General features: G+C 46.5%; 2 protein-coding genes across 3 annotated transcripts; one reads left to right on the top strand and one right to left on the bottom strand.

The window, feature by feature from the left end:
* Window positions 1-248: 248 nt before the first annotated feature.
* HAUS4 (HAUS augmin like complex subunit 4) lies at window positions 249-11,050 on the bottom strand. 2 transcript variants are annotated; one of them, XM_023230451.2, is made up of 10 exons: window positions 10,822-11,050; window positions 9,022-9,098; window positions 6,452-6,594; window positions 6,235-6,366; window positions 5,482-5,616; window positions 4,250-4,346; window positions 1,913-2,058; window positions 1,646-1,776; window positions 1,201-1,269; window positions 249-737 (listed from the first exon to the last, which is right to left on the bottom strand). In XM_023230451.2, the coding sequence occupies exons 2-10, from the start codon at window positions 9,074-9,076 to the stop codon at window positions 554-556; spliced, it is 1,092 nt and encodes a 363-aa protein (XP_023086219.1). In that variant the 5' UTR covers window positions 9,077-9,098; window positions 10,822-11,050; the 3' UTR covers window positions 249-553. The 2 variants fall into 2 exon arrangements, with proteins under 2 accessions (XP_023086219.1, XP_023086221.1); XM_023230453.2 differs by having other exon boundaries at window positions 10,830-11,050.
* LOC116418847 (translation initiation factor IF-2-like) lies at window positions 7,991-11,424 on the top strand. Its single transcript, XM_031935814.1, has 2 exons — window positions 7,991-10,401; window positions 10,617-11,424. Exon 2 carries the CDS (start codon window positions 10,663-10,665, stop codon window positions 11,233-11,235), a length of 573 nt encoding a protein of 190 aa, XP_031791674.1. The 5' UTR covers window positions 7,991-10,401; window positions 10,617-10,662; the 3' UTR covers window positions 11,236-11,424.
* Window positions 11,425-13,093: the final 1,669 nt, after the last annotated feature.

Genomic DNA, 13,093 nt, shown 5'->3' with positions numbered 1-13,093 from the left:
TGCCTGAGCATCTAGCACTCCTTTGGACATTATAGTTCTTCAACAGCAAGCCCAAATTTAATCCACTGTTCTCTCCCAAAATGAAGCCTCTAAGACTTGATGTAGGCAAGCTGGCACATCTACTTCTTACTCTTTGCATAAGCATCATATATCTGTCTCTATTTGGATCCACTCAGTTCCCCCCTCCTTACCCACATAGGCTTCAATGTTCTTTTTCCATCTTTGCCCAAAGAAAATGACTAAAATCCTAAAATATAATAACATAACTTTATTCAGGAGATAATCAAATACAATACAGTGCTGACACTGACACACAGCTATGCATAAAAATTATATAAATCTGCTTGCTAGATTTTCCAGAAGAGGCCCAGTCATTATAAAAAAATAAAGGGAAACCACGAGGGTGCCTAAATGACTGCAGTGTTTCAAGTAAGCGTAAGCGTTTCCACACTCCCTTGTAGTGAAGGCAGCCCCAGGTGAAGGTGGTCCTACTAGCAGGAAGATTAGGAGGCAGCAGCTGTGCAGAAGCCATGTTTCCTGGCCCTGCCAGAGCTCAACGATAGGCCTTGTTGAACTCCAGGAGAGCCCACCGCTTGTTCTCGGTTGCCTGCTTGAGTACGGTGTACTCTTTCACCAGCCTGTCAAACTCCTCCCCAAGGACCTCATAGGAGTTCAGGACCTGTCTTGACTTCTCCATGTCCTGCTCCTGTAGGTGAATGGCTCCCTCCAAACGGTCCCTAAGAGCCCGGGCAGAGAAGGTACAATATAAGGATGCTGCTCCTCAGAAAGTAGTAGACAAAAATGAAAACTTTTTCTCTTTTTCTTTTTTTGAGACGGAGTCTCGCTCTGTCATGGAGGCTGGAGTGCAGTGGTATGATCTTGGCTCACTGCAGCCTCCGCCTCCTGAGTTCAAGCGATTCTCCTGCCTCAGCCTCTCGAGTAGCTGGAACTACAGGCACACATCACCATGCACAGCTAATTTTTGTATTTTTTAGTAGAGACAGGGTTTCACCATACTGGCCAGGCTGGTCTCAAACTCCTGACCTCAAGCAATCCACCGACCTCAGCCTCCCAAAGTGCTGGGATTACAGGTGTGAGCCACCGTGCACAGCCAAATATGGCAACATCTTTAAATAAATGAGTTTAGGGAATGTGAGAACCACCTGTGAACAGCTGTACCAGACTCTTAGGAGTTCTCACCTAATCAGACGATGAACTTCCACTTTCTCAACCGTGTAAGTGTCGGACAAAATCTTTAGCTCCTCCATCCTGACAGAGGGAAGAAAGAAATGGCAAGTGGAAGGTCCCTGATAGCAGCAGGGTTGGGAATGGACACAGTACCTGCTGATGGTCAAGGTGTGGGCTAAGCACTGATAGGATAAACAAGGTCACTCTAAATTCCTGAGCAATTGATCTCACAGTAAAGTGCCTATTTCAGAAGGCTGTAAAAGAAAAGTCTCAAGGATGTTGAAAGGATGTTGAAAGCTTTTGGGTAATCCAAAAGCTAATACTCCTATTTGACATTTACTGGATACCCACAAGGTGCTAGGGTAAGGGAGAGGAAAGAGATTAGGGTGAGGGATAGAGGGCTGATATCTATCAGGGTGAGACAGAATCCCTTAGATCCACAGGGGTCACAGCTCACCTCAGCTTAAGGATCATAGCACTGCACTTGACTTCCAGGTACTGGGCATTGATGCGGTCTAGCTCGGATTGAGTCTTCAGCCGGTGTTCCTGAAGAAGCCTCTGCAGCAAAGTGAGGCAGCGGAGAAGCACCTGAGCCCCAGATGGAGGAAGAAGAGGGCATAAATAAAGATAGTAGAAAGGAGCCTAGATCAGGAATCTTTGGCTTCCCCAAAAGTGCTCCTGGGGTCAGGATAAAGGAAAGGGGTTGTCCCATGCCCTGATAAACCTGGGAGTAAGTAGCACTCTTCTTCTCCAGCAGCAACATCTGCTCCTTCTGCTGGCTCTTGGCATCCTGGCACTGCTGCTGCTCACCCACCAGGACCTCTGCAAGTTTCCACACCTTTGCTGCCTTCACGGTTTCACTGTCAGCATCTGGGCAAAGGGGCAGAGGACTGACAGGAAAACCCTAATCGCTACAACCCCTCTAAAGCAACTTTCCAGTGCCCCTATCCTATATCTAGCCCCACAAATCCTGCCTTATAACAGGTTTTCTTCTAATAATCTATTAAAAATGGCCCCATTCTGGGCTGGGCATGGTGGCTCATGCCTGCAATCCTAGCACTGCAATCCTAGCCAAGGCAGGAGGATTGCTTGAGCCCAAGAGTTCAAGACCAGTTTGGGCAACATAGTGAGACCCTATCTCTACAAAAAAAATTCTAAAATATTAGTTAGGTAGCCGGGCGCAGTGGCTCACGCCTGTAATCCCAGCACTTTGGGAGGCCGAGGCGGGCGGATTACAAGGTCAGGAGATCGAGACCATCTTGGCTAACATGGTGAAACCCCGTTTCTGCTAAAAATACAAAAAATTAGCTGGGCGCATTGGCAGGCACCTGTAGTCCCAGCTACTCGGGAGGCTGAGACAGGAGAATGGCGTGAACCCAGGAGGCAGAGCTTGCAATGAGCCGCAATCGTGCCACTGCACTCCAGCCTGGGTGATGAGCAAGACTCCATCTCAAAAAAATATATATATATATTAGTTAGGCATACTACGCGCCTGTAGTGCCAGCTACTTGGGAGGCTGAGGTGAGAGGATCACTTAAGTCCAGAAGGTCGAGGCTGCAGTGAGGTATGATTGTGCCACTGCACTCCAGCCTGGGTGACAGAGTTTAAAAAAAAAAGGGGGGGTCTGGTTCTCATAATTATTAAATAAATTATCTTCACTCTTACCTTTGATTCCAGATTTGGACCTTAATTGTTTTTTTTTTTTTTTTTTGAGATGGAATCTCGCGCTGTCACCTTGGCTGGATGCAGTAGCGCGATCTCAGCTCACTGCAACCTCCATCTCCCAGTTCAAGCAATTCTCCTGCCTAAGCCTCCCAAGAAGCTGGGGTTACACGCACCCGCCACCACACCCAGCTAATTTTTTGTATTTTTAGTAAAGACGGGGTTTCACTATGTTGGCCAGGTTGGTCTTGAATGCCTGACCTCATGATCCACCCGCCTCGGTCTCCCAAAGTGCTGGGATTACAGGCGTGAGCCACCGCGCCAGGCCCGGACCTTAATTCTTAAGTCATAGAAATGGTTTAGGGAGGCCGAGTGTGGTGGCTCATGCCTGTAATCCCAGCAGTTTGGGAGCCCGAGGCGGGCAGATCTCCTGAGGTCAGGAGATTGAGACCATCCTGGCTAACATGGTAAAACCCCATCTCTACTAAAAATACAAAAAATTAGCCAGGTGTGATGGCGGGCACCTGTAATCCCAGCTACTCAGGAGGCTGAGGCAGGAGAATGGAGTGAACCTGGGAGGTGGCGCTTGCAGTGAGCTGAGACCACGCCACTGCACTCCAACCTGGGGGACAGAGCAAGACTCCATCTCAAAAAAAAAAAAAGATGCACATTCAGGGTGGTCAGACTCAAATAAGAAAATCATTATACAGAAGCAAGTAAATGCTGAAATATGAATACTACATCTAGAAATACATTATTATAAACAGCTTGACATAAATGGTATTATACCCTCCAAGTTTATACAGAGAGTATAAGGTGTTCTATGAGTCTGAACTTTCCTCCCTAAACCATTCTGAACCTCCTGAGAGAACTCATTCTTCCCTGCAGCAGGAGGACACTCCCACTTGGTATCTTGCTGAATATAAAGAGTCCTTACAAAAGTCCTTGTTTTGGCTGGGCGCGGTGGCTCACGCTTGTAATCCCAGCACTTTGGGAGGCCCAGGCAGGAGGATCACTTGAGGTCGGGAGTTCCAGACCAGCCTAATCAACATGGAGAAACCTCATCTCTACTAAAAATACAAAATTTAGCTGAGCGGGGTGGCACATGGCTGTAATCCCAGCTACTCGGGAGGCTGAGGCAGGAGAATCACTTGGACCTTGGAGGCGGAGGTTGCAGTGAACAGAAATGGCACCATTGCACTCTAGCCTGGGCAACAGGAGTGAAACTCCATCTCAAAAAAAAGTCCTTGTTTTTATTCCACCAGCAATGAAACAAATAAGCATCTCTGATGGTTCTAAACCTCTGTCCCAAATCTAAAATCAAAATATATTATTCTCAAAAGAGCAGACCAGGAACCCTGAAGTCCAGCTGTGAGCAGAACAGAGAGCTAGCACTCACCTGAATTGGGATCATGGTAGCAGAGCAGAGTGAAACATTTCTTTTTGAGCTGCTCTTCTACTTCTTGCTGTAGCCGAGCCCTCATCCACACAAAATCCTAGTCATAGAAGTAAAAGCAGAAATGCAAATAGACTGTAAGAACTAGGACATCTCAACAATGAATACATGATGATAACCTGAATAATAGCCAAAGAAAATGCATCAAGAGACATCAGAGAGACTCATTTTTCACCTATCCATTAGCGAAGAATAAAATGACTGTTAAGACCCCATGTTGGTGAGCACATGGGGGATCCAGGAGTCCTGAAAATACCTTTCTGGATAGCAGTTTGGCATTAGGTACCAATATTGTATATGAGTATGCACTGACTCAGGAATCCCACTTTTAGCACCAACACTACAGAAATAATCATACAAAGGTAAAAACATATATGAACCAGAATGTTCATCTCCCTGTGGTTTCTAACAGCAAAAATGTGGAAACAACCTTAATATCCATCAATAAAGTTAAGCAAATTATTCTACATCCATACAGTAGAATCCTAGCAGAGATTTAAACTGATGACATAACACTAAGCACTATGTGCCTAGATACTTTGCTAAGAGTGCTATGGAAGGTATCATCTTATATACATTTATGTATTGACTTGAAAAGAAATCTAAAATATATTACATGAAACTAGACTGTACTTTTCTTTTTTTGAGACAGGGTCTCACTCTGACCAGGCTGCAGTATGGTGGCATGATCACAGCTCACTACAGCCTTGACCTCCCACCCTCAAGTCAACCTCCCTTCTCAGTCTCTCAAGTAGCTGGGACTACAGGTGTGCACCACCACACCTAGCTAACTTTTCTTTTTTTTTTGGTAGAAATGAGGTCTCACTATATTGCCCAGGCTGGTCTTGAACTCCTGGACTCAACTGATCCTCCTACCTCAGCCTCCCAAAGTGCTAAGATTATAGGCGGAAGTCACTACACTCAGCCTTATACTCTCTATATAAGCATGAAGGGTATAATACCATTTATGTCAAGCTATTTATAACAATATTGTGCTTCTAGATGCAGTATTTCAGCTTTTCCTTGCTCCTGTGTAACGTTTTTCTTATTTGAGTCTGACCACCCTGAATGTGCATCATTTTTTAAAAAACAATAAAGTTTGACAAAAAACATTTTAAAGATATGGGAGAAATTAAACTATTTCATTTATTTGGTTCCAATATCTCCCCGCCAACCTCTGAGAGTGGCATGAGTTCCAGAAGGTCCGCTTTCTCCATCCCCAGCAGTGGAGGTATCTCCTTCTCCTGGCTAGGACCTAAGAGCCGCATCAGTTCAGTTACAAGTAGCCGCTGTTCAAGGGTCTCATGAAACTGACAGAGAGAATAAAAAACAGAAAGAGGTGACTATAAAACTTCTCCCACTCCACCTCTTCCATCCTCATGAACCAGTTTTTCACATATTTTCAAAGTCCTCAAATATGTCATCTCCCCTCGGATAACTCAGCTGCAAGTGACTTCTGTCAATGTTTGTATTTCAAACTCTGATAACACATCCACTCCTTCCCATAACTACAGTCCATTTCTCTTCTGACAACCCATTTCTCAAAGCTCCTACTTCCCCTAGATCACATCATAAGACAAAGCCACAGTTGGCCGGGTGGTTCCTGTACCTAGTTTCTTTCACTTCACTTTTTTTTGAGACTGAGTCTTGCTCTGTCACCCAGGCTGGAGTGCTGTGGCACAATCTTGGCTCACTGCAACCTCCACCTCCTGCGTTCAAGCGATACTCCTGCCTCAGCCTCCCAAGTAGCTGGGATTACAGGCATGTGCCAGTGCGTCTGGTTAATTTTTGTATTTTTAGTAGAGATGGGGTTTTACCATGTTAGCCAGGCTGGTCTCAAACTCCTGACCTCAAGTGATCCGCTTGCATCGGGCTCCCAAAGTGCTGGGATTACAGGTGTGAGCCATCACGCCCAGCCTTTGCCTCACCTTTTTGTCCTCAGAAGTTACATTTGTGTCTTGCATCTTCACATAGTAGTCCACAAGCAACTCTTGAATGACTCTATGTAAAATCTCAGACCTCAGCCATGTTGTCTTATGCAGTCGAACTTCCTTCCATGCCTAGAAATCCAAAAAATCTCAGGTAGGAATCTCTCTCTCTCTCAGGATTTTCCCTTCTTTTTACCTCTTCTTCCAAAGCCCTTACCTGAGCCTGCTCCTTTGCCAGGGTGAGGCTTAAGCCACTCTCATCCACATGCTGTGAGAGATTCAGGAGAAGCTTGCTGAAGTGTGGGTTCCGTAACAAGTCCTCTTTACTCAGGTTACAAGGAGGAAGTTGTTTGCTGCACACTTAACATCACGTCCCCACAGGTACAAAAACACAAAAAAGGTGCGGACTCTTACTTTACATAATTGAGCATAACTTAATACTTCCAAAAAACCCCTAGGATTTTTATAGGAAAGATTGCTAAATCTAATGAGTTTTTTTAAAATCCACAAATAAACTAGGGGTAATACTCAAGGTAACAAGCATTTATATTATATATAAAGATATTAAGGGGGAATAAGTAATAAACTAAGATCTTAAGAAATGGAAATGCGGTTGGTACATATTAGACAAATAGAATAAAAATTAAGGAACCATTAGTAGGAATCACAATGCACTAAATGCCTCATTCATCAAAAATTAATAGAGTTCCTGAAGTAGGGGGGAAAAAAACAACATGTGAAGTTCCAACTTTGGATGTGATGTGTAGTCACATAAACAAGACTAACAGAATACACTTAGAGTAAGTTAAACATTCAACTAACCAAATTTGTCTTTCTTCTTGAGACAGGGTCTCACTCTGTCACCTAGGATGGAGTACAGTGGCACAATCACAGCTCACTGCAGCCTTAACCTCCCCAGATCAAGCAATCCTTCCACCTCCTGAGTAGCTGACACTACAAGGCAAACCACCATGACTAGCTAATTTTTTTTTCTTTTTACAGACAGGGTCTCACTACATTGCCCAGGCTGGTCTCGAACTCTTGGGCTCAAGTGATCCTCCCACCTTGGCCTCTCAAAGTGCTGGGATTACAGGTGTGAGTCACCACAGCTGGCCCAAATTCTTTTTTTCTTTTTCTTTTGAGATGGAGTTTTGCTCTTGTTGCCCAGGCTAGAGTGCAATGGCACAATCTTGGCTCACTGCAACCTCCACCTCCCGGATTCAAACGATTCTCCTGCCTCAGCCTCCTGAGTAGCTGGGATTACAGGCATGCGCCACCATGCCTGGCTAATTGTTGTTTTTTTTTTTTTTTGAGATGGAGTCTCACTCTGTCGCCCAAGCTGAAGTGCAATGGCGCTATCTCAGCTCACTGCAAGCTCTGCCTCCCAGATTCACACCATTCTCCTGCCTCAGCCTCCCTAGTAGCTGGGACTACAGGCACCCGCCACCATGCCCGGCTATTTTTTTTTTTTTTTTTTTGTATTTTTAGTAGAGGCGGGATTTCACTGTGTTAGCAAGGATGGTCTTGATCTCCTGACCTCGTGATCCGCCCTCCGCCTGCCTCGGCCTCCCAAAGTGCTGGGATTACAGGCCTGAGCCACCGCGCCCGGCCTCTAATTTTTGCATTTTTAGTAGAAACAGGGTTTCTCCATGTTGGTCAGGCTGGTCTCAAACTCCCAACCTCAGGTGATCCACCCGCCTTGGCCTCCCAAAGTGCTGGGATTACAGGCATGAGGCACCGCACCCAGCCAGCTGGCCCAAATTCTTGTAATTGTCAGTAGAGTTAAGTAACCCATGTAGATACAAAACAGCATAGGCATGAGAAAAAAGTGTAAGAAATTGAGATCCTCTGGTTATTCCGTATGCTCAAGGAGCTTTCTTTCCATTTCTTTTTCCATATGCTCTCTGTTGGGGTCTTTTACCTCTACTTACCAAAACACCCAAATTTTCATTCTTTGGAACATCATATCCAAAGTCTTCTTGGGAAATAAGAAATCTCTCTTTTTCTCTAAGGTACTGAAGCATCCAATATGGAAATAGTCAAGATATAGAAAATGCAAGCTCTTGAAGGATTCAAGATATATAAAGGATCTGAGATATGGAAATAACTCAAGATATAGAAGGATCTGAAATTTTAGAGACTAAGATATGAGAATATTTAAGACACAGGTAGGAAGGACGCCTTCAAGGAATTTGCTGGCTACCCTTATTTTTGTAATATGCTTGCTAACATCAGCATGGGAGCATCTTGAGTTTTTAGTCCACTACACAAGCAGATATTGAACCAACATTAACAGGAATTAGTATAGTATGTTTTCCAGTAAGAGAGTGTTCAAGGATCTCCATGTATTCCAGTTTCCTCAGAAACATAGGCTTCTGTGAGGAAAACCATACTGTGGAAACTTAGAAATCTTTTTTTTTTTTTTTTTTTTGAGATAGAGTCTTGCTCTGTTGCCCAGGCTGGAGTGCAGTGGCGCGATCTCAGCTCACTGCAAGCTCCACCTCCCGGGTTCACGCCATTCTCCTGCCTCAGCCTCCCGAGTAGCTGGGACTACAGGTGCCCGCCACCATGCCCAGCTAATTTTTTGTATTTTTAGTAGAGACGGGGTTTCACCGTGTTAGCCAGGATGGTCTCGATCTCCTGACCTCATGATCCGCCTACCTTGGCCTCCCAAAGTGCTGCGATTACACGTGTGAGCCAATAAATTCTTTTTACTAGAAAACACAAGAACCTGGATAAGACCTCTCTGGATAAATCATCAAACCTTTTGCAAATGGCTACTCTTACCTTGTTGAAGTATTTCCATCCCTTCTCCAGGTGAGCAGAAATCCCCGGATGCCATTTGATTTTCTTGAGATTCTAATCTGTGGAACCAAGTGAAAGAAAACAAAAAGATGAATAAACAGCTGGCTACTTCAAGGACACTATCTTAGGTTCAAATTTCTGTTGTCTACAAGCTGGAAAGGAACCTCAAGGATGACTTTTATAGAGGGCCTGTATCACACACCCTGGGTCCCAAGCTCTTACACAAGTTTTATGGACAAACAGATTTGCAAGTGCCAAAACATGTCACATTCTAAGCACACACGTGTTTCCACTTGCTCCAAGCTGTCCAAAAGGAGCCTCCTAAAAAGAGCTTTCCAATTCACTGAGTCTAAACAAGAAGATTCTCCACCACCACCACCATTATGCCAAAGTTAAAACTGAGCTGCAGCTTCCCAGTTATGAGTGAACTGAGGGAAAAGGGAAAAAAATCAAAGTCTGCTTTTTCCCCCCAAATAACTCAGCTATCAAATTCCATAATACTTTTTTTGTGCTTCTTTAACTTTCATCTAAGATCTGTTGGTAGTTTTTTTTTATCGTTAACTCTAGAATCATCCTTCAGGAATGACAAATCATTCCACACTTGAACAACAACTGGTTTTCACATAACAGCCTAAAAAGAACACCTGGAGGAAAGAGCATGACAGGAAGACTGACAGCGAGGTCAGTGGCAAAAGAGTAATGCAAAGGCGTAATGTGGCTGCAGTGGGGACTGCTGTGGGTGTTTTGCCGGAACATGGAGTTTGCTGAAAGGAATGACACCAACACAGGGGCGGTAAAGATGGGCACAGTTTGGCCTCAGGAGACAAAAATTTTCCCTTGACATTACATGTTTTTGCTCTGCCCCTTTTCTGTGTAAGGTATCAAACTCCAAAGGGCAGCTGAGCCTCCCAAAGCCGAAGAGGCATTGAAGGTTATTATGATTTAACGCTTCATGTTTATAGAACATTTGGTTTACTCGATCGTTTTATGAGTAACATCAAAGTAACTACTCATTTGTTTTCTAACATGGTCTAGAGGGGGACGCAGCTGAGGCAGAATGCTGGGACTTAATTTGCAGCTCGGCCGTTGCTTCTGTGAACTTAAGGGAAATGCTTTTTTCTGTGCCAAACTTTTTCCACCTGCAAAACTGAGATAACGATTCCTGCCTTGGACGAGACATTAAGAATTAATAACACAATCGACTTGTCAACAAAAGCCACTACTTAGTTAAGCTCAGTGTTTTAACAATTCTGTTTATCGTTGATCTATGACTGCAAATAAAAAGTTTTGCAGGCAAATTTCGCACTTGGAAATGAGGACCAACCCAAATTTCAAAAAGCCAGCTGTTCGTCCCTCCCTAGGGTAAGTGTCCCCTTGCGTTTTTCAGGGTGCCTTTCTTTACTCTTCTTAAAGGTTACAGGGCGTGAACCTCAATCAGGCTCGATTCTCCACCCTCTGCACTCAGACGTGTTAAAACGCTGTTACAGGGACCCAAGCATTTAAATGTTCTGACTCAGACGTCTTTTAAAGTCTTGGCGCTTTTACACGCTGCACTGAACGTTAAATTGATTTTACAGGTATTTTCACAAGATATGACCCTTACAGGGCCCGAGATGAATCAAAATGCAGAACGGGCTCTCCCGCGCCTACTTCCCTTCTGTCTGGGCGGCCAAGGATTCCCAAGGGCGACGACTCTCCGGCCCACGGCCGGGGACTGGCCGGAATGACTCTCCCCGAGCTCTTCTTCCCCGAAGCCCCGCCCGCCGACCCTCTAAAGCAAACCTGCACACCCTGGGGCAGCTGAAGCTCTCAAGGCGGTGCCGAGAACCTCGGCTGGGGCGGGCTGATCAGCAGCGTCTACACCCCAGAATCCGCCCGCGCCGGGGCTCCGGAACCTCTCGTTCGGGCCGGGCGCAGGGGCTGGGGGAAGTGAGGCCCGGAAAGACCAAGCTGGAAGGCCTGGGAAAGGGAAGGAGCCGAAAGTGCACTAGAGGCTGCGTCGAAGGAGATGGAGGCGGGGCCACATTCGAGGCGGGAACGGCAGGCCCCGCCCCTCAACGGGTGCGCGCCCTGGGTTCCCAACGCCCTGGGTTCGCACGCTCGGGTTGTGGAACCCGGACTGGGAAACAGGATGGTCACGGAAAGGCTTTTTTGCCCCTTCTCCTTAGTGCCTCTCCAGTGAAGGGCAGTTGCTGAGAAAATGGTAGTAATTGCTAACATTTATTGAGGGCCTACGATGAGTCAGGCACTAGGCCAAGCATTTTGCTTGCCTTGCCTCGTTTACTTTTTGTTGTTGTTGTTTTGTTTTGTTTTTGAGACGGAGTCTCGCTCTGTCGCCCAGGCTGGGTTGCAGTGGTGCTATCTCCGCTTACCGCAAGCTCCACCTCCCAGGTTCAAGCAATTCTCTTCCTCAGCCTCCCGAGTAGCTGGGACCACAGGTGCCCGCCACCATGCCCGGCTAATTTTTGTATTTTTAGTAGAGACGGGGTTTCACCATCTTGGCCTGGCTGGTATGGATCCCCTGACCTCGTGATCTACCCGCCTCGACCTCCCAAAGTGCTGGGATTACAGGCATGAGCCACCTCGCCCTGCCAGGCCTCATTTAGTTCTCAAAGCGTCCTGTGAGAAAGTCACCATCATACTTATTTTACAGAGGGGGAGAACTGAGGCACAAAGGGTTAAGTTCAAGGTCACCATTTGCGGGGTCTAAACCTGTCCCAATGGCTCACGGAACCTTCCCAGACCTGCCATCCACGCCGCGAGTCTCCTCACCACTGCCCGCCCAGCCCAGCCCATGCGGGGCACCATACGCAGCTTCCTCAGGGCCAGCTTCCTCTCGAATTCCCACCACAGACTCCCTATTAGCGCTCATTCCTCATTCGCCTGTTTGTTTGTTGTTTTTGAGACGGAGTTTTGCCCTTGTTGCCCAGGCTGGAGTGCGGTGGCGCGATCTCGACTCACTGCAATCTCCACCTCCTGGGTTCAAGCGATTCTGCTGCCCTATCCTCCCGAGTAGCTGGGATTACAGGCACGAGCCACCACGCCTGGCTAATTTTTGGTTTTTTGGTTTTTTTTTTTTTTTTTTGAGACAAAGTCTGGCTCTGTCGCCCAGGCTGGAGTGCAGTGGCGCGATCTCGGCTCACTGCAACCTCCGCCTCCCGGGTTCACACCATTCTCGTGCCTCAGCCTCTCGAATAGCTGCGACCCTGTAGTCTGCCACCACGCCCGGCTAATTTTTTGTATTTTTTGTAGAAACGGGGTTTCACCGTGTTCACCAGGATGGTCTCCATCTCCTGACCTTGTGATCCGCCCGCCTCGGCCTTAACGTTTGTATTTTTAGTAGAGACAGGGTTTCACCATATTGGCCAGGATGATCTCGAACTCCTGACCTCAAGCAATCTGCCCTGCCAAATATCTTTCACCTGTCTTAATCTTTTTTTTTCCCCCAGACGGAGAGTCTTGCTCAGTTGCCAGGCTGGAGTGCAGTGGCACGATCTCTGCTCACTGCAACCTCCACCTCCTGGGTTCAAGCGATTCTCCTGCCTCAGCCTTCCAAGTAGCTGGGACTACAGGTTCGTGCCACCACGCCCAGCTAATTTTTTTGTATTTTTAGTACAGACAGCGTTTCACCATGTTGGCCAGGATGCTCTCAATCTCCTGACCTCGTGATCCGCCCGCCTCCACCTCCCAAAGTGCTGTGATTACAGGCATAAGCCACCTCGCCCGGCCCACCTGTCTTAATCTTAAACCCAACCCTCATTCCCACCCCCACCTTCGGTGAATTATTTTAAAAATATAAATTTTAAAAAATAAAGAGCTGGGCACGGTGGCTCACACCTGTAATCCCAGCACTTTTGGAGGCTGAGGCAGGTGGATCACCTGAAGTCAGGAGTTTGAGACCAGGCTGGCCAACCTGGTGAGATCCTTTTCTCTACTAAAAATACAAAAAATTATCTCCAGAGGCTGAGGCAGGAGAATCGCTTGAACCCAGGATGCGAAGGTTGCAGTGAGCTGAGATCGTGCCACTGCACTCCAGCCTGGGCAACAGAGTGAG

The sequence above is a fragment of the Piliocolobus tephrosceles genome, chromosome 6 (genome assembly GCF_002776525.5).
Source record: "Piliocolobus tephrosceles isolate RC106 chromosome 6, ASM277652v3, whole genome shotgun sequence".
Taxonomy (NCBI): Eukaryota; Metazoa; Chordata; class Mammalia; order Primates; family Cercopithecidae; genus Piliocolobus; species Piliocolobus tephrosceles.
The sequence above is the reverse complement of the archived record's forward strand: the minus strand, read 5'-3'. Positions and strand labels throughout refer to the sequence as shown.

Bases quoted from the DNA above. Each gene is read 5' to 3' on its own strand.
- HAUS4 (XM_023230451.2), bottom strand. From the start codon at position 9,076: ATGGCATCCGGGGATTTCTGCTCACCTGGAGAAGGGATGGAAATACTT. The intron at 1,270-1,645 runs GTGAGCTGTGAC...TCCCTCTGTCAG, and splicing joins GCTATGATCCTTAAGCTGAG to GATGGAGGAGCTAAAGATTT. The intron at 738-1,200 runs GTGAGAACTCCT...CCGGGCTCTTAG, and splicing joins GAAGTTCATCGTCTGATTAG to GGACCGTTTGGAGGGAGCCA.
- LOC116418847 (XM_031935814.1), top strand. From the start codon at position 10,663: ATGCAGAACGGGCTCTCCCGCGCCTACTTCCCTTCTGTCTGGGCGGCC.